Raw genomic sequence first — 19,983 nt, 5'->3', positions numbered from 1 at the left:
CAGAGGCAGCTGATCAATCATTGATGTTTCTTTCTCTCTCTCCCTCTCTAGAATCAATAAAAATATAAATAAGTAAAAGAAAGAAAGGAACAAGGAACAGGCCTGGAACCGGCCTCCACCTGGGCCCAGGGTGGCCACCTTGCCGCCTGCAAGGAGTGGTTTAGGGGCCTGAGCAGCAGCAGGACCAGAAGGGAGGGGGCTGCCCGGACTCAAGATGGCGGCCTTGGTGGGCGTGGCCAATCGCTCCGAACGCGGAGAGGCGCGGTATCGGCGGCCGCGGTGGGCGTGGCCAATCGCTCCGAATGCGGAGAGGCGTGGTATCGACGGCCGCGGTGGGCGTGGCCAGCCACTGGGGGCCGTGGGGGAGGGTGGGATCATGGCCGCTGCCGTGGAGCGGAGTCCCAGGGACGGGGAGGAGGAGGTAGGGGAAGCAGTGAGGGCTACGACGGAAGCCTGTGCGAGGGGCGGTGGCGGCGAGGGCTTCGCTGGCAGCGGGAGGGGAAGGGAATCGGGTGCGGAGGCGGCTCGGAGCCCCCACGGGCGCCTCCCCCGCTTCTTGCCCCTGGGGTTGCAGGCCGGGGGCTGGGGGCCGGAGGGAAGGGGTGGAGGGGGTCGGGGGAGCTGGCCTCAGCCCTGACTGCAGCAGTCTGGTCTGAAGGGGGAAGTGGAGGAAGTTGCTTTGGGAAAGGGCGCTCGCTTCCTCTCCTTGAAAGCAAGACCTAGTGTTCACGGAGGTGGGGTCGTTGCCATGGGGGTGTGGGGGTGCCTCTTCCTGCACAGCACCCGCGTGCTAGCATGTTAACCCCTCCTTCTCCCACCAGGAGCAGTTGGTTCTGGTGGAATTGTCAGGAATTATCGATTCAGACTTTCTCTCTAAATGTGAAAATAAATGCAAGATTTTGGTGAGTCTTCTGGAATTGGGGAGTGGTTGTAGATTTTCATAAACTTAGAACAAGAATGATTGGTGAACTTTGGGGACTGATACATTAATTCCACGTTACAAAGCAGGGAACTCTAAAGACTATCGTAGAGGTACCGGGGACTGGGGGAGCAGGTGGGAGAAGATGCCTAACTGCTTGAGTGTCTGGATGTATGGCCGCAGAGAGTTGAAGATTTGGAGGAAGTGGCATTTTGATAGATATTTTGAAAAAATGCATGGTTTTAGATAGTGAGGTGGGAGAGAGGATAAGGAGATATGCACACACAGGTGAAATGTGGAGAAGGGAGAGAAGGTACCTATCAAGAAAAGACTTCAAAGACCTCATACTCTGCTGTCTTGAGCTATGGTATTCTATGTTACCACCTGTTTTATCACTTCGCTTTAAAATCTTGGAGCAACTGTTGACCAAACTTCCTCTGTTCTTAGGCTGACTTGAAGAGCATGTTGACTGAAATAGACCTATTACTTGGGTAGTCTTCAGGCTGGGCCTGCTGGAGTCAGAGCAGTGTCAGTGTATCTTGTGCTTGCCAGGACAAGAAGCTCTCCAGGGGTGGGCAAACTTTTTGACTCAAGGGCCACAATGGGTTCTTAAACTGGACCGGAGGGCCGGAACAAAAGCATGGATGGAGTGTTTGTGTGAACTAATATAAATTCAAAGTAAAGGAGCGGAGGGGAGAGCAAGAGAACCGGATTCAACAGCCAGATCCGGCCTGTGGGCCATAGTTTGCCCACGGCTGCTCTAGACTCTAGCGCAGGCGTGGGGCACCTTTTTTCTGCCAAGGGCCATGTGGATATTTATAACATCATTCGGGGGCCATACAAAATTATCAACTTAAAAATTAGCCGGCTATATTTGGTCAAACATTTCACTAACTCACCCTAAGTCTTGGCAGGGCCAGATTTCGAGGGCCCACCATCTGGATGTTCCCTACCCCTGCTCTTGGTAGCAAGGTTACATGTGGAAGGCTTTTTCTTTCTTTTTTAAAAATTGAGATATAATTAACATACAACTTTATATTAGTTTCAGGAGTATGGCATAATCCTATGTAATAAAACCCTAATATGCAAATCGACCAAACAGCAGAATGACTGGATGCTATGATGTGCACTCACCACAAGGGGGCACGCTCTCAATGCAAGAGCTACCCCCAGCCCACAGGCCCCGACCAGCGGGGGGACACTGGGGGACGGGGCCAGCAAGCAGGCGGCTCCAGGCCAGCAAGGATCACCCCAGTGGTCGCCCCACAGATTGGCCCTGATCGCTGGCCAGGCCTAGGGACTCTACCCATGCAAGAATTTCGTGCACTGGGCCTCTAGTGATTCAATATTTGTACGTATTGCGAAATAATGATCACCCCCACTAAGTCTAGTTAACATCCGTCATCACACATAGTTATAAATTTTACTTTTTTGTAATAACTTTTAAGATTTATTCTCTTAGCAAGTTTCAAAGAAACAATAGAATATTATTAACTGCAGTCATTATGCTGTACATTACATCCCCAGGATTTATTTATTTCATAATTGGAAATTTGTATCTTTTGACCACCTTCCCACATTTTACCCAACCTCTAAGGCTTTTTCTAATGATCTTTTATAATCCTGTATTCTGATGTAGGGAATTGACACTGAGAGGCCCATTCTGCAAGTGGACAGCTATGTATTTGCTGGCGAGTATGAAGGTAGGAGGATGTCAGATAGATGAAACTCCTTTTTAAATATGCTTTTCAGAGAATGTAGCTCTGTTATTTCTTAACAAGTTATCTTTAAATTTTTCCACAGACACTCTTGGGACCTGTGTTATATTTGAAGAAAATGTTGAACATGGTAAGTGATTACTGTGGTAACTCTTTTTACGACGAAATACTTAAAACATATGTATGTACAGTGAATATTAAAATTAAACATTTTATATACTCATTTTCTAGCTGTATAAAATTCTACCATTTTGCCAGATAGTTAGAAAGCATTCCAGATACTCTTGAAGCCCCTTGTATACCCCTCTCCAAATTTATTCTCTCCCTTCTGTCCTCAGACAATCATTTACCTTAAGTTGGTGTTTTTCTTCCCTATACCTGATTTTATATTACATATGTATGTATGCACAAAAATAGCATTTTTTGTATATTTACAAACTTTATATAAATTATGCCATATTATGCATATCAGTCTATAATCTTTCAATTAGAGATATGTTTTGAGACTTACACATACTGATATATATATATATATAACTCTGTTTTCCTTGTTTCTTAGTATTCTATTTGTGACTATACCACAATTTATTCTCCAGTTAACAGACACATTGGTTGCTTCCATTATTATCAGTTATTATTAATAACTTATTGAATGCCTTCTCTATATATGTCAGGCACTATTCTAAACGTTACATGTGTTAACTCATTTAATCCTCACAAGTTTACGAGGTAGATCTCATTATTATCTTCATTTTATATTAAAAAAAAAAACACCCACAACAACCTGAAGCACAAAGAGATAAATAACATTCCCAAGGTCATATACAAAGAGGCAGAATCAGGATTTGAACCCAGATGGTCTGCTCCAGAGTCCATGTTCTTAATTATGCATATTAACTCACTACAAAAATGCTGCCATGAATATTTTTATTCTCCCTGTGCATATATGTAAAAATGTTTAAGGTATACACTTAGAAATGGAGATAGATTGATGACTGTGTTGGGTTCAACAATATGAAATGACTTATTTGGGCTGAATATTGACAATTTCATGTAGTTCCACTTACTGTCTTGCTTTCTAACACATGTCAGTTACACTTCTAGGAGCAGTGTATGGAAATTTGCAGTGTGTTTCACATCCTTAGCTCAGATCCTCATCCTCCCTCCTGCCTATGCCCACATCTATAAAGCTGTAACACCAGACAGTGGGGTTGGCAGCATGACTTTTCTCATCCTTCTCTCACGATTGATAATTTTGTGTGGTAGAATTTTATTGATTTTTAATATATATTTTTTATTGATTTCAGATGAAGGGAGATAGAAAGATAGAAACATCAATGATGAGAGAGAATCATTGATCAGCTGCCTCCTGCACACCCCTTACTGGGGATCGAGCCCGCAACCCGGGAATGTGCCCTTGGCTGGAATTGAACCCAGGATCCTTCAGTCTGCAGGCTGACGCTCTATCCACTGAGCCAAACCGGCTAGGGCAAGTGTGGTAGAACTTTAGACCTCGTTACCCTGTAAAGCCAAGTTTCTGGCTTCACTTTCTTACTCCAGGGCTGGAGCCTAGTAGGCCCATATCTTTAATTTCACTCATAGTTCTATCTGGCTGTCCCCTGGAGTTGTTTGTTGTTTTGAGTCCAGTTGTTATGTAAGTATTTTATCTGTCATTTCTCTATGCTTGGACAGGAGAGATGAGTTAAATCTTGAACTTATTCCACTATCTAGACAGGAGGTAGTGTAACTCACTAAATTGGAATTATTGAGGCTTAACATGATTATTTTATTTGTACTATTGTATTATAGTATAATAATTGAGTTTATTTTATGTTCTAGTGGATGCAGAAGGCAACAATAAAACAGTGCTAAAATATAAATGCCATACGATGAAGAAGCTCAGCATGACAAGAACTCTTCTGACAGAAAAGAAGGAAGGAGAAGAAAGCATAGGTTAGTTAACCTAGTTTTCTGAAAATGGGTGATTTAATATTGGTTTTGACAGTGACACATTGCTAGCAGGACATTTTTTGTACTTCGTAGTAATGACTATGTGACTATGTTAAGTATATTATTGAAGATGCTCCATGGAAAGTACCAAACATAGATTTAAAATTCTGTTGAACTCTTATGTAGCAGAGGGTGCTGGGGCAAACAAGAAATCTCTATCTGCTTTGCATTGGAAATAGTTGTGGGGAGTTTGTCAAGAAACCTGACATGATTTCTGATTCCTAGGGAAATCAGCAGTCTCCTTTTTCTTCCTTCCCCTTCCCCATCCCCTTCCCCATCCCCTCCCCCTCCCCCTCCCCCTCCCCCTCCCCCTCCCCTCCCCCTCCCCCTCCCCCTCCCCCTTCCCCTCCCCCTCCCCCTTCCCCTTCCCCTTCCCCTTCCCCTCCCCCTTCCCTTCCCTTCCCCTTCCCCTTCCCCTCCCCCTTCCCCTTCCCCATCCCCTCCCCCTTCCCCTTCCCCTTCCCCTCCCCCTTCCCCTTCCTTATATTTTTATTGATTTCAGAGAGGAAGAGAGGGGGAGAGAGATAGAAATATCAATGGTGAGAGAGAATCATCGATCAGCTGTCTCCTGCATGCCCCCCACTGAGGATCAATCCCGTAACCCAGGCATGTGCCCTGATAGGAAATCAAACCATGACCTCCTGGTTCATAGGTCGACACTCAAACCACTAAGTGACACTGGCCAGGCTCTTGTTATTTATTTTTTTAATTAAAATTCTTTGTAGGTAGAGAAGGTATGATAATAGCTGTTCTGGATTCCCAAGGTGTAAGCTCAGAGGATTTACTGGAAACTTTTGGCAGCTGCAGCAATCTTTCCCAAGAAACTTACAGCTGGAAGAAGCTGGCTTTATATGTGAAGGAGGAACTGGAGGACTATAGTTGATATTCCTGAGTCTAGTTCCTAGTTAGCATTCATTTAGCCTTCTCTAGTTGCTGATTGTCCCAGACTAGACTTGAGACCAGTGCTTCTTGCACCTACAGCAGGCACATATTTGTAGAGATGAACAAATAACCACCTGATGGTTTAAAAGCTCATTGCTCAAAGACATATTTGAAACCCTTGTAAATATGACTCTAGTGATGAATATTCATGGCTTGATAGATTTATTATATTTTAAGGAATAAACATTTGAAGGTACACTAATCATGTAGAAATTAATTATATCAACTATCATAACTACAGAACAAATCTTTGTTCTTATCATGTATACCCCTAAACTATCCCCTTTTTTAGGCACTCTGAAAATAACGGGAAGAAGGAGGTACTTGAAGTTCTAGGGAGAACTTGAAAAAGAGATACATATTAGAGAAGCTTAGCTAGCATTTAGATACTCATTAAAGCAGATTATAAAATTTCCTCTCCTGTAGTCTTTAATAATCTGGTCTTTGAGAAGATTTTGGTGTTTTGTTTAATCAAATAAATTAGTAACCAAGTATTAGTTATCTATTGCTGCTTAAGAAATTACCTGGAACTTAATGGCTCAAAACAACAACAAAAACCCCCAACTCTCTTACACAGTCTCTGTGAATACAGATTTTGGGAGTAGCTTAGCCACGTGGTTCTGGCTTGGAACTCCTCATGAGGTTGCAGTCAGTATGTTGGCTGGGCTGCAGTGTCTGAAGACTTGAGCAAGGCTGGAAGATCTAATTAGATAAGATAGCTCAGTCACATGGCTGGCAAGTTCGTGCAGGATATTAGCATGAGGCCTCAGGTCCTTGCCTCCTTATAGTACTGTTGGAGTGCCCTCCTGAAATGGCAGCTGGCTTCTCCCAGATCACATGGTCCATGATGTCGTTTATGAATAGCCTCAGAAGTCATTCTGTCATTTCTGCAGTATCTTATTCAGTGTGGGAGGGGACTACACAGGGGCTTGAATACCAGGAAGGCGAGGATCATTGGGGACCATCTGGAGGCTGGCCACCAAACACGGCAATATGCTGGAGGCAGAACCGAATAGATAGGAGGTGTGGCCCCTACTTTTTAGGAACTTGCATTCTAAAAGTAAGTCACATTGAAACATATGGCTCAGTGTAACAACACCCATTTCATTCACCTTATTTTAAGTATCTGTTAGGTGGCAAGTATCATACAAAGTAGGAGTAAAGAATGGCTTCAATACTTGCCTGGCAGGGGAGATACCATGATCACGAAGGTGGTTTTTCCAGGGTGAGGCTTATTTATTGCACTCTGGATGTGCTGACCCCTTGTGATTTCCTCAAATGTGGGAAATTCTACTGCATAATTTGTGGTAGTGGGGGACTGCGTGATCTCCCGTGGGGGTGGACTGGGGCGGTGCGGGGGGGATGGCTTCAAGGTTTTGAACCTGGGTGAGTGGTAGAACAGTGCTCTTGCAGAAAAAAATATAAAAGCCAGTAGTTGAAATTGAACTGTAGAGAAAAGGACTAACAAATTTTTGATGGAGACTTTATAGACATAACGTATAAGAAGACATGGGATCAGTAATTAGGAAGTGTCAACAAACAGTTACAAAAGAGTTAGTTATGGTGAGGAACAGAGCAGATGGAAGTGTGAATAGGTTGGGGTATCTTAATATCTATCAGAATTTTGAGGATGAGACTGAACAGCTTGGGCTTGCTATAGAAATTAATGAGGCTCCAATAAATTCAATAAAAAGGGGGGAAAAGAATGATGCAGATAACTGCAAAAAAACTGGATTTTGTTGCAATACTGGGGGGAAAAATCTTAAGCTTAAACTTTTTCAAAACAACTCAGAATACTGTTATAACTATCAAAGATTTTAAGCATTAAATATTAACCATGAAACTATAAAAGAAGAAATGAAAGAGGATCCATTGAAAATATTTGCCTGAAAGGGTAATAAGAATAAAAAAAGTTACCATTATTGGAGTAATTTTTTTTTAGATTTTAAGCATTTTTTTTTAATTGTTTAAAGTATTACATATGTCTTCTTTTTTCCCTGATCGACCCCTCCCCTGCCAAGGCTGACCAGCAGACCCTGAGCGATGGATAAATGGATTACTCTGACATATGTTTCTGTGAAAGAGAGGGCTAAAGGTTTGCTTGGCTATAGCAACCAAGCAGCCCCGTTTGCCTGCCTCCTTAGGCTTTTATTGTAACAACAGCTTGAACTAAAATTAACTATTAGATACTATCAGCAGGGTAAGCATCCTTGAGAAGACACATGCGTCTGTAGTGTCCTTTAAGCAAGGGCGTTTTAAAGTCTAAATATAAAGATTCCAGTGAAACACCCGGGGGCTTAGACTTGTTTGGAAAAGGCAAGGCAGGGTTTGCTGCCTTCAGCAAGGTCTTCCTAGAGGTCCCCAACCTTTCAGAGATTCCTCCTTACAGACTTTCCAACCAAGTCCCATGCCTCCCCACACTCCCCGGCCACTCCCACCCCCCAGGATAAGCCCCTACCACCCCAGTGTCTGTGTCCATTGGTTATGCTAGTATGCATGTATACACGTCTTTTGGTTGATCTCTTACATCCCCCCACCCCCGCCTTCTCTCTGAGGTTGGACGGTCTGTTTGGTGTTTCTTTGTCTCTGGATCTATTTTTGTTCATCAGTTTATGTTGTTCATTATATTCCACAAATGAGTAAGATCATGTGATATTTATCTTTCTCCGACTGGCTTATTTCACTTAGCATAATGCTTTCCAGGTCCATCCATGCTGTTGCAAATGGTAAAAGTTTCTTCTTTTTTATAGCAGCGTAGTATTCCATTGTGTAGATGTACCACATTTTTTTAATCCAGTCATCTGCTGATGGGCACTTAGGCTGCTTCCAAATCTTAGCTATTGTAAATTGTGCTGCTATGAACATAGGGTTGTATTCTAGTATGTCCTTTCTGATTGGTATTTCTGATTTCTTAGGGTATATTCCTAGAAGTGGGATTACTGGGTCAAATGGGAGTTCCATTTTTAACTTTTTTAGGAAATTCCATACTGTTTTCCACAGTGGCTGCACCAATCTGGGAGCAATTCTTGATTGTAGGGGTTTATTGAGGGGTTAGGGCTTTGACTATGACTATGGAAAGGAACAAACATTTTTCAAGGTTTTCGTTTGTTTGTTTTTGAGAAGTGTTTTATTTGACAATTGGATGTCCCAACTCAGAGGACATATATGTGTTGATTTGAGATGATAGAGTAGAATCCTCCATGGTATTATGAAAACTAAGTGGGTAAGGAGAAAATGGTAGAGAAGTGATAGTTTTCTTTACTCTAAGGTATGAGATAGCAGTGAGAGCTCAAATTATCTCTCAGAATGAGTTGGGAATTGAACTGTGGGAAGAAAAGCTTGGAGCAGTAACTGAAGCAGATTTAGTGATTTTGATGATGCGTACCCTATAAGCATAACAAGGTCTCCATGTAAGATGGAAGTTTGGTGATTATCAGTAGTTATAGGAACCATGATCCTTGGTTTATGTTAGAGTTTCATTTTGACATATATTGATGGGATGACAATTTAAAGAAAAATATATTTAAGTAACTAAAATTTCTTTTTCATGTTTCTTTCTTGGTTTGTCTTCCCACCTTTAAACAACCCCTATACTCCCATTAGGTGGTGTGGAATGGCTGCAAATCGAGGATAATGATTTCTCCAATAGACCCAACATGATTTGTAACTTTCTACATGAAGATGAAGAGGTTGTAGCTCCAGCCCCAGATAAACCTTTGGAGTTGGAAGAGCAAGAGATTCAAATGAAATTTAATTCGAAACTGAGCTATGAACAGGAAAAACCACCGCATTTGGAAACAGAGGATTCTGGTCCTCTTATTGATACTCCTTCTGAAACAGAAAGTTCTGTGTTTATGGAAACTCAAGATGCTGCCTTAGAAACCACTCCTAGATAAAATGTTTTTAATACTAGTTAGAATTTTTTAAAGTTTTTATATAAAATAATTGACTGCTTAGCTTTTGTTTGTTCACTATTTTATTATTTTTATTGGTTGTATACATTTTCAATTACAGCTACAACTTAATATACCAGAATCATTAAGGACCAGATATAAATAGAATTTTTAAAAAATGTGGTTGTTTAAAAAAATATAGTTAGCCCTAGACGGTGTGGCTGAGTTGGTTGGAGTGTCCTCCTGTACACCAAAAGGTGACCAGGTTTGATTTCTGGTCAGGGCACATACCCTAGTTGTGCGTTCCATCCCTGGACAGGGCAGGTACAGGAGGCAACCAATGGATGTTTCTCACATCTATGTCTCTCTGTCTGTCTCTCTCTTCCTCCCTCCCTCCCCCCTTCCTTCCCTTCCTCTCTAAAAAATTGATATAAAAAATGTCCTCAGATGAGGATTAAAAGAAATATGGTTAAAATGACTATAGGGAACTTTCTCTGATGGTTCTTCATTTATTTTATTTTTTAAATATATTTTTATTGATTTCAGAGAGAAAGGGAGAGAGAGAGAGAAACATCAGTGTTGAGAGAGAATCATTGACCAGCTGCCTCCTGCACGCTCCACACTGGAGATCAAGCTCACAACTCAAGCATATGTCCTGACTGGGAATTGAACCATGACCTCCTGGTTCATAGGTGGATGCTCAACCACTGAACCATGTTGGCTGGGCTCCGAGGAGTCCTTTAAACTGGAGGTTTTACTAAGGTAGGTGTATAAGTTTTCTGTTGCGGTCATCACAGATTACTACAACTTAGTAGATCAAAACAATAAAACTTATTTTCTTACAGTTTTGTGCGTCTGTCTGACGTGGGTCCCAACTGGACTAAAATCAAGGTGTTGGTAGGACTTCATTTTTTAAAAAAATATATTCTTATTGATTTCAGAGAGGAAGGGAGAGCGAGAGAGAGATAGAAACATCAATGATGAGAGAAAATCACTGATCGGCTGCCTCTTGCACGCCCCCCACTGGGGATCGAGCCTGCAACCGGGCATGTGCCCTTGACCGGGATCGAACCCGGGACCCTTCATTTCATTCCGCAGGTCGATGCTCTATCCACTGAGCCAAACTGGTTAGGGCAGGACTTCATTCTTTTCTGGAGTGGGAGGTAAGAGGTAAGGGTGGAGGATATTTCCTTGCTCATTCATTTATTGGCAGAATTCAGTTCCTTGGAATGAAGGAGCAGAGTCTCCTTTCCTTGCTCTCAGCTAAGGGTCATTCCCAGCCTAGAGGCTGCCTGCATTCCTTGGCTCATGGTCACCTTCTCTTCAAAGCCAGCAATGGCAGGTCAAGTTTCCTCTCCTGCTTAACATCTGTTCTGCTTCTATTCTTTTGTGTGTGTGTTAATTCTCACCCGAAGATATTTTTCAATTGATTTTTTTTTTTTTAGAAGAATGGAAGGGAGGAGGAGAGAGAGAAACATCAATGTGAGAGAGACACATTGATTGGTTGCCTCCAGCATGCACTTGGACCAGGGCCAGGGATTGAGCCTGCAACCAAGGTATGATGTGCCCTTGACTGGAATCGAATCTACGACCCTTCAGTCCTCAGGCCGATGTTCTATCCACTGAGCAAAACTGGCTAGGGCTTGCTGCTTCTATTATCTCTGACCAACCTTTCTTGCCTTCCGCCTTTAGTGGTCCATTTGATTACATTGGTTCCACCTGGATGACCTCACTATTTTAAGGTGTGTAACCTTACTGATCTGCAAAGTCCCTTTTGCTATGTAATTTAACATAAACAAGTATAGAACTGAGCAGTAGAGCATGAGAACCTTTGAGGGGTGGCATTTTCCAGTCTACCCCAGTAATTATACATCTGGGAAAAGAAAAATAATTCAGAAGTGCTTAAGGATAAAAGTAAGATTCCTGCTTTTTCAGCTGTAATTCCATTCCTTTCCCACTTGACTCAATTATTGGAATTCAGTTGTAACAGCCATTCTGTTGTGATGACCTAGATCTGCTCTAATTTGTATTTTTTTACATAAAATATTCACAAACTTTAATACATTGTTATAGATCATACTGTATGAAATTGCCAATATTTGATTGTTTCTAAGTATAAAAAGGAGACAATTTCATGTGGTACTAATAAGTTAAAACACATCTTATAACTTGGATATAATTTTATGTTATGACAGGTTAGATAACTAATGTTATATAATGAGGAATTTTTCTTCAATAAGTTTTGTAATTTAAAAAACACACACCAGTTTATCTTGATTTAAAACATTTCCAAACCCTAAGCATGTATATCTTCCCAATTTTTATATGACTTTGGTCTCAGCTTTTGTTTAATAAAAAGCTTATTTCCCCATCATATGTATCTGTAGGAGAGACTGCTAATTACCTGACCCAGTATCTGTTCTTCCTTTTCTTCTTTGTAATAGAACACCAGAATTTATTCAGGTTATCAGTGTGCCCAGCTTTTCTTGGTATATACATGGCCATATCACTAAGCTCTGGCCAATGATATGGAATTAGAAGTGTTGAGTGATGAATGATTCTGGGAAGTTTCCTTAAACCTTAAGGTGTAAAAGGAAATGGGCCCAGTCATCTTTCTTGCTGCTACAACCTGATTGTGATGGCTAGAGCTCCAGCAGGCTTCTTGGACTATAAAGTAACATTGGAAATAAAAGCCATGAGCGGCAGAGCAAGAAGATAGAATATTGGGTCTTAATTTTATGATGCTACCCTAGATTGCTTTGAATAGAGTTAATCAAACTCTCCAATAAAACGACCTCAAGTTTACCTTTCAGCATGGTTTTCTCTGGAAACAGACAAAATATTAAAAGAACATCAGCTGTGATGCTAGGCAATATTTATGATTAAAAATGACCCTTTACTAGTAAATTGTACCTGGGCTAGGAAGACTCTGACAAGAACTATAAATTGGAAAACATGGGCTTTGGGCTTTCTTACGTGCTGTGTTTCTTATTACAAAGACCCCTGGAAGCTACACTCATGGGCTATTTCAAGAGAGACTGGTTCTTAGGCAACATGAAGCTTCTATGCCAGCATGGCTTCTGTACCCACCCAATGATCTTGTTCCCTTGCCACGTTGCTGACACTTGGGCAGCTGGAGGAAAGACTCCTGCTGAAATAAGGCACATGCTGTTGTGCCGTTTCCTAGCTCTCGGCTGGGTCCCACAGGCTGAGTCCTGTCAGTGTGAATGTCATTCCAAACCGGGACTACTGCTGCTGTTCATTGCAACTGCCCGCCTCTCATCTTTACCTGAGAGAAACGACTTGTTTAAATCACTCTGTAGTAGCCACATTTATTTATTTTTAAATATATTTTACTGATTTTTTACAGAGAGGAAGGGAGAGGGATAGAGAGTTAGAAACATCGATGAGAGAGAAACATCGATCAGCTGTCTCCTGCATGCCCCCCACTGGGGATCAAGCCCACAACCAAGGTACATGCCCTTGACCGGAATCGAACCTGGGACCTTTCAGTTCGAGGCCTGACGCTCTATCCACTGAGCCAAACCAGTCAGGGCAATAGCCACATTTAATCCTAATTGACACATGCATTTCGGCAAACTTGAAATATTTAGAAAAGTATAAAGAAGTTGAGTGGAAGATTCCCGAGATTTGTAATCTTGTAAAGGAACGTCTAGAATATGAGGTAAGTTATACCTTAAATTGAGGGAAATGAAGTCATAAGTTCTGAAGAGAACATGGTGTGTTTAGCTCCATATCTGTTAATAAGATTAAATGTTTCAAATTTAGTAAAATAAAATCTTATTTTTCAACTATGAAATATTTTGTAAAAATAGGATTTCTACACCATTGATCTGCCTTACTAACTTACTATGATTACTTAAAAACTAATCTTGGAATCAGTCTCTATGTAGCTGTCACATTTAATACTACTGACAATGAATGCAATGGTTGGGTTTTGCTTACAAATAATGATATTCTACTCAAAAGGACCGTATTGTTTTTGTTTGTTTTTAAATATATTTTATTGATCTTTTACAGAGAGGAAGGGAGAGGGATAGAGAGTTAGAAACATCGAGGAGAGAGAAGCATCGATCAGCTGCCTCCTGCACACCCCCTATTGGGGATGTGCCTGCAACCAAGGCACATGCCCTTGACCGGAATCGAACCTGCGACCCTTCAGTCCCCAGGCCGATGCTCTGTCCAGTGAGCCAAACCAGCTAGGGCAGGACCATATTGTTAAGCTGCCTTAAGGGGCATTATTCCTTCAGGCCATTATTGAAATGTTTGAAAATCTACCCATTTGTTCTTTATGTAATACATGACTGATCATAATTTATTGACAGTTTAGTGAAACAGTAGATATATGTTTTTCTATTTATTCAGCAGCAATTTAACATTTTTAAGAATTTACTGTTCATTTCCTTTTGTTCCATCAGCTTATGTGAAACTGAACATGCTTCTCAATGTGTCAGGCTCACCTAGAGTAAGTAGTCTTTCAGAAATGCTTTTATTGATTTTGGAAATAGATTTCATGACTCTCTTTTATGATTTCTACCAATATTTTCTTGCAGAATAAGAAAATCCTGTTTATAAAATTGTCTAGAAGTACACTTTACATTATTAATTCAATGCAGAGTGAATATACCTTTTTTTTTTTAAATCCTCACTTGAGGATATTTTTCCATTGATTTTTAGTGAGAGTGGAAAGGAAAGGGAAAGACAGAGAAAAACACATCAGTTGGTTGCCTCTTGCCTGGGGCTGGGGAGGAGCCTGCAACCAAGACAGGTGTCCTTGACCGGAATCGAACCCAGGACCCTTTGGTTTGTAGGCTGATGCTCTCTTCACTGAGCCAAACTGGCTAGGGCGAAGATACCTTTTTAATGACAATTTGTAGTTTCTTGGTACTGTTTTTTTTTTTTTTTTCAAATTTTTATTAAGGTATTATATGTGTACATATCTTACCATTGCCCCCCCACCCCACTCCCATACCTGCCCTCACCCCCCAATGTTTTGCATCTGTTGGTTACTCTTATATACATGCATACAAGTCCTTCAGTTGATCTCTTATTTCCCCCACCTCTCCCTAACCTTACCGCTGTAATTAGACACTCTGTTTGATGCTTTACTGCCTCTGTAACTATCTTTTGGTTCATCAGTTTATAATGTTTTTCATTATCCCTAAATGAGTGAGATCATGTGGTATTTTTCTTTCATTGACTGGCTTATTTCACTTAGCATAATGTTCTCTAATTCCATCCAGGTGCCTACAAATGGTAGTAATTCCTTCTTTTTTATGGCAGCATAGTATTCCATTGTGTAGATGTACCATAGTTTTCTGATCCAGTCATCTGCTGACGGGCACCTAGGCTGTTTCCAAATCTTAGCTATTGTAAATTGTGCTGCTATGAACATAGGGGTGCATATATCCTTTCTGATTGGTGTTTCTGGTTTCTTAGGATATATTCCTAGGAGTGGGATTACTGGGTCAAATGGGAGTTCCATTTTCAGTTTTTTGAGGAAACTCCATACTGTTCTCCATAGTGGCTGCACCAGTCTGCATTCCCACCAGCAGTGCACGAGGGTTCCTTTTTCTCCGCATCCTCGCCAACACTTGTCGTTTGTTGATTTGTTGATGATAGCCATTCTGACAGGTGTGAGATGGTATCGCATTGTCGTTTTGATTTGCGTCTCTCGGATAATTAGTGACTTTGAGCATGTTTTCATGTGTCTCTTGGCCTTCCTTCTGTCTTCTTTCGAAAAGATTCTATTTAGGTCCGTTGCCCATTTTTTTATTGGATCATTTATCTTCCTTTTATTAAGTTGTATAAGCTGCCTGTAGATGTTGGAAATTAAACCTTTATCAGTGATACCATTTGCAAATATGTTCTCCCATACAGTGGGGTTTCTTGTTGTTTTGTTGATGGTTTCTTTTGCTGTGCAAAAGCTTTTTATTTTGATGTAGTCCCATTTGTTTATTTTCTCTTTGGCTTCCATTGCCTTAGGGGCAGTATCACTGAAAAAGTTCTTTTGGCATATGTCTGAGATTTTGCTGCCTGTGGATTCCTCTAGTATTTTTATGGTTTCCCGTCTTATATTTAAGTCCTGTATCCATTTTGAGTTTATTTTTGTGTGTGGTGTAAGTTGGTGATCTAGTTTCATTTTTTTGCATGTATCTGTCCAATTTTCCCAACACCATTTATTGAAGAGACTGTCTTGACTCCATTGTATGTTCATGCCTCCTTTGTCAAATATTAATTGCGCATATTGGTTTGGGTCGATATCTGGATTCTCTATTCTATTCCATTGATCTATATGTCTGTTCTTGTGCCAGTACCAGGCTGTTTTGAGGACAGTGGCTTTGTAATACAGCTTGAAATCTGGTATTGAGATCCCTCCTACTTTATTCTTCTTTCTCAGGATTGCTGTGGCTATTCGGGGTCTTTTTTTTATTCCAGATGAATTTTTGGAGAGTTCTTTCTAGGTCTGTGAAATATGCTGTTGGTATTTTAATGGGGAGTGCATTGACTCTATAGATTGCTTTGGGTAGTATGGACATTTTGATGATGTTGATTCTACCAATCCATGAACATGGTATGTTCTTCCATCTGTTTACATCTTCCTCTATCTCTTTTTTCAGTGTCCTGTAGTTTTCCGCATATAGGTCTTTTACCTCCTTGGTTAGGTTTATCCCTAAGTATCTTAATTTTTTTGGTGCGATGGAAAATGGGATTGCTTTTTTAGTCTCTCTTTCTGTAAGTTCACTGTTGGTGTATAGAAATGCCATAGATTTCTTGGCGTTAATTTTGTATCCTGCTACCTTGCCAAATTCATTTATTAAGTCTGTTAGTTTTTTGATAGAGTCTTTCGGGTTTTTTATGTACAATATCATGTCATCTGCAAATAAGGACAGCTTTACTTCTTCTTTTCCAATTTGGATGCCTTTTATTTCTTCTTCTTGTCTAATTGCAATGGCTAATACTTCCAGTACTATGTCGAATAGGAGTGGTGAGAGTGGGCATCCTTGTCTTGTTCCTGTTCTTAGGGGAAATGGTTTTAGTTTTTGCCCATTGAGTATGATGTTAGCTGTGGGTTTATCATATATAGCTTTTATTATGTTGAGGTATGATCCTTCTATTCCCACCTTGTTGAGAGTTTTTATCAAGAAAGGGTGTTGGATTTTGTCAAATGCTTTTTCTGCATCAATTGATATGACTATGTGATTTTTATCTTTCAATTTGTTTATGTGATGTATCACATTTATTGATTTTCGGATATTGAACCATCCTTGCATTCCTGGGATAAACCCTACTTGGTCATGGTGTATGATCTTTCTGATGTACTGCTGGATCCGATTTGCTAGAATTTTGTTGAGGATTTTGGCATCTACATTCATGAGGGATATTGGCCTGTAATTCTCTTTCATTGTGTTGTCTTTATCTGGTTTTGGTATTAGGGTGATGCTGGCTTCATAGAAGGAGCTTGGAAGTGTTCCTTCCTCTTGAATTTTTTGGAATAGTCTGAGGAGGATAGGTTTTAGTTCTTCCTTGAATGTTTGGTAAAACTCTCCTGTGAAGCCGTCTGGCCCCGGGCTTTTGTTTGCCGGAAGCTCTTTGATGACTGCTTCAATTTCTTCCATAGTTACTGGCATATTGAGCTGTTTAAATTCTTCCTGATTGAGTTTTGGAAGGTTATATTTTTCTAGGAATATGTCCATTTCCTCCAGGTTGTCCAGTTTGTTGGAATAGAGTTGTTCGTAGTATTTTTTAACAATCCTTTGTATTTCGGCGGGATCTGTTGTTATTTCACCTCTTTCATTTCTGATTTTGTTTATTTGGGTCCTCTCTCTTTGCTTCTTGGTGAGCCTGGCTAGAGGTTCATCAATCTTGTTTATCCTTTCAAAGAACCAGCTCTTGGTTTTGTTGATCTTTTGTATTGTTTCTTTGGTCTCTATGTCGTTTATCTCCGCTCTGATCTTTATTATTTCCTTCCTTCTGCTTACACTGGGCTTTTCTTGTTGCTCTTTTTCTAACTCTTTGAGTTGTTGGGTTAGGTAATTTATTACCCCTGTTTCTTGTTTTTTGCAGTAGGCTTGTAGAGCTATGAACTTCCCTCTCAAGACTGCTTTCGCTGTGTCCCATAGATTTTGGATTGTAGTGTTTTCATTGTCATTTGTTGTCATGATGTTTTTTATTTCTTCTTTGATCTCTCTGGTAACCCAGTCATGGTTTAATAGCATGCTGTTTAGTCTCCATGTGTTTGATTTCTTTGGGTTGTTTTATTGTAGTTGATTTCCAGTTTTATGCCACTGTGGTCTGAGAAGATGCTTGATATGATTTCTATCTTCTTGAATTTGAAGAGACTTTGCCTATGTCCCAACATATGGTCTATCTTTGAAAATGACCCATGTGCACTTGAGAAGAATGTATATTCTGTGGCTTTGGGGTGAAATGTTCTGAAGATGTCAATTAATTCCATCTGGTCTAGTGAGTCATTTAGGATTGATGTTTCTTTGCTGATTTTTTGTTTAGAGGATTTGTCCAATGGTGATAGTGGGGTATTAAAGTCTCCTACTACGATTGTATTGCTGTCAATCTCTCCCTTGATATCCTCCAGGAGTTTTTTTATGTATTTGGGTGCTCCTGTATTGGGTGCATATATGTTTACCAGAGTTATTTCTTCTTGTTGGATTGCTCCCTTTAGTATTATGAAGTGGCCTTCCTTATGTCTTGTTATGTCCTTCAGTTTGAGATCTAATTTGTCAGATATAAGTATTGCTACCCCAGCTTTTTTTTCAGTTCCATTTGCCTGGAAAACCTTTTTCCATCCCTTCACCCTCAGTCTGTGTGCGTCTTTTTTTCTGAGGTGGGTTTCTTGTAGACAGCAGATATATGGGTCATGTTTTCTTATCCAATCCATTACCCTATGTCTTTTGATTGGGGCATTTAATCCGTTTACATTTAAAGTTATTATTGATAGGTACTTATTTGTCGCCATTCCTATTCTTTACACCTGTGTTCCTTCTTCGCTTCCTATTTCTTTTTTTTTTTTTTTACAGCAGACCCTTTAGCATTTCTTGCATTGCTGGTTTGGTGGTAATAAATTCCCTTAGTCCTTTTTTGTCTGTGAAGCTCCTGACTTCACCTTCAATTTTGATTGACAGCCTTGCTGGGTACAGTATTCTTGGATTCAGACCCTTCCTTTGCATGACTTTGTATATTTCATTCCATTCCCTTCTGGCCTGATGAGTTTCTGTTGAGAAATCAGTTGCTAGTCTGATGGGGGTTCCTTTGTATGTAACTTTCTGTCTCTCTCTGGCTGCTTTTAAGATTCTTACTTTGTCGTTGGTGTTTGCCAATTTAATTATAATGTGCCTTGGCGTCGGTCTTTTGGGGTTCATTTTGCTTGGGACTCTGTGAGCTTCTTGGATTTGTGTGGGTTTTTTCTTCTCTATATCAGGGAAATTTTCTGTCATTATTTCTTCAAATAGGTTTTCTATTCCTTGCTCAGCTTCCTTTCCTTCTGGAACCCCTATTATGCGGATGTTGTTTTGTTTCGTGTTGTCCCAAAGTTCCCTTAGGCTCTCCTCCTGCCTTTTAATTTTTTTTTCTAGAAGTTGCTCTACGTGGGTATTTTTTCCCATCTTGTCTTCTAGCTCACTGATGCGGTCCTCTGCTTCTTCTAGTCTACTCTTGATGCTTTCTATTGAGTTCTTTACAGCAGCGATGTCATTTTTCATTTCTTCTTGGTTCTTCTTCATTTCCTCTTGGTTCTTGCTCATATTGTCGAATTTGTCTTCCATTCTTTTCAGCCACCTTATGACCATTTCTCTGAATTCTTTTTCTGGAAGGTTGCTTGCTTCCATTTCGTTTACTTCCTTTTCTGGTGATGCCTGCTTTTCTTTCATATGCGGGCTGTGTCTTTGTCTCCCCATGGTCTCTCTTCTCTGGGTGTCTGGTTATGTAGTTCTCTCTCTCCTGCGTCGATTTAAAGGCACAAAATACAGCACTACCAGGTACAACACACAAGGCACTGAACAGAAATGTATTCACGATATTAATAACCTCCAATAAAGGTGACCACCAGAGAAAGGCAAATTAGGGGATAGTAGAGAAAGAAGAAGAGGAAAAAGAAAGAAAGAAGAAGAAGAAAAAAAAGGGGTGTCAAAATGAAATTGGGAAAAGGGAAAAAAAGAAGAAAAAAAAGTAAGAGAGACAAGAAAGAGACTAAGAGAGAAAGGGAAACAGACTATATATATTGGGGATAAAACTCCAATAGAACAATCACTTATCCCAGCAAATGCCAGCAATAAGTACCTGGGGATTAATACAAACTACAACACCAACTAATATTGAGTGAGGCAAGGGAAAACAGAAGCACTAAACAAACAAAAAAATAAACAAAAGAAGAATAAGCAAAACAATCTCACAAAAAAGCATAAAAATTCGATATAATCTACATTCAAGCAAACAACAACAAAAGGACAGAGAGAAAAACAAT

General features: G+C 40.4%; 1 protein-coding gene across 1 annotated transcript; it reads left to right on the top strand.

The window, feature by feature from the left end:
* The first annotated feature begins 334 nt into the window (after positions 1-334).
* On the top strand, positions 335-11,856 carry GTF3C6 (general transcription factor IIIC subunit 6). The gene is made up of 6 exons (XM_080664218.1): positions 335-421; positions 822-902; positions 2,559-2,622; positions 2,723-2,767; positions 4,477-4,590; positions 9,193-11,856. Exons 1-6 carry the CDS (start codon positions 377-379, stop codon positions 9,483-9,485), a joined length of 642 nt encoding a protein of 213 aa, XP_080520344.1. The 5' UTR covers positions 335-376; the 3' UTR covers positions 9,486-11,856.
* Positions 11,857-19,983: the final 8,127 nt, after the last annotated feature.

The sequence above is a fragment of the Plecotus auritus genome (genome assembly GCF_963455305.1).
Source record: "Plecotus auritus genome assembly, chromosome: 4".
Classification (NCBI taxonomy): domain Eukaryota; kingdom Metazoa; phylum Chordata; class Mammalia; order Chiroptera; family Vespertilionidae; genus Plecotus; species Plecotus auritus.
Note: the sequence above shows the minus strand (reverse complement) of the source record. Positions and strands in the feature narration are given on the sequence as shown.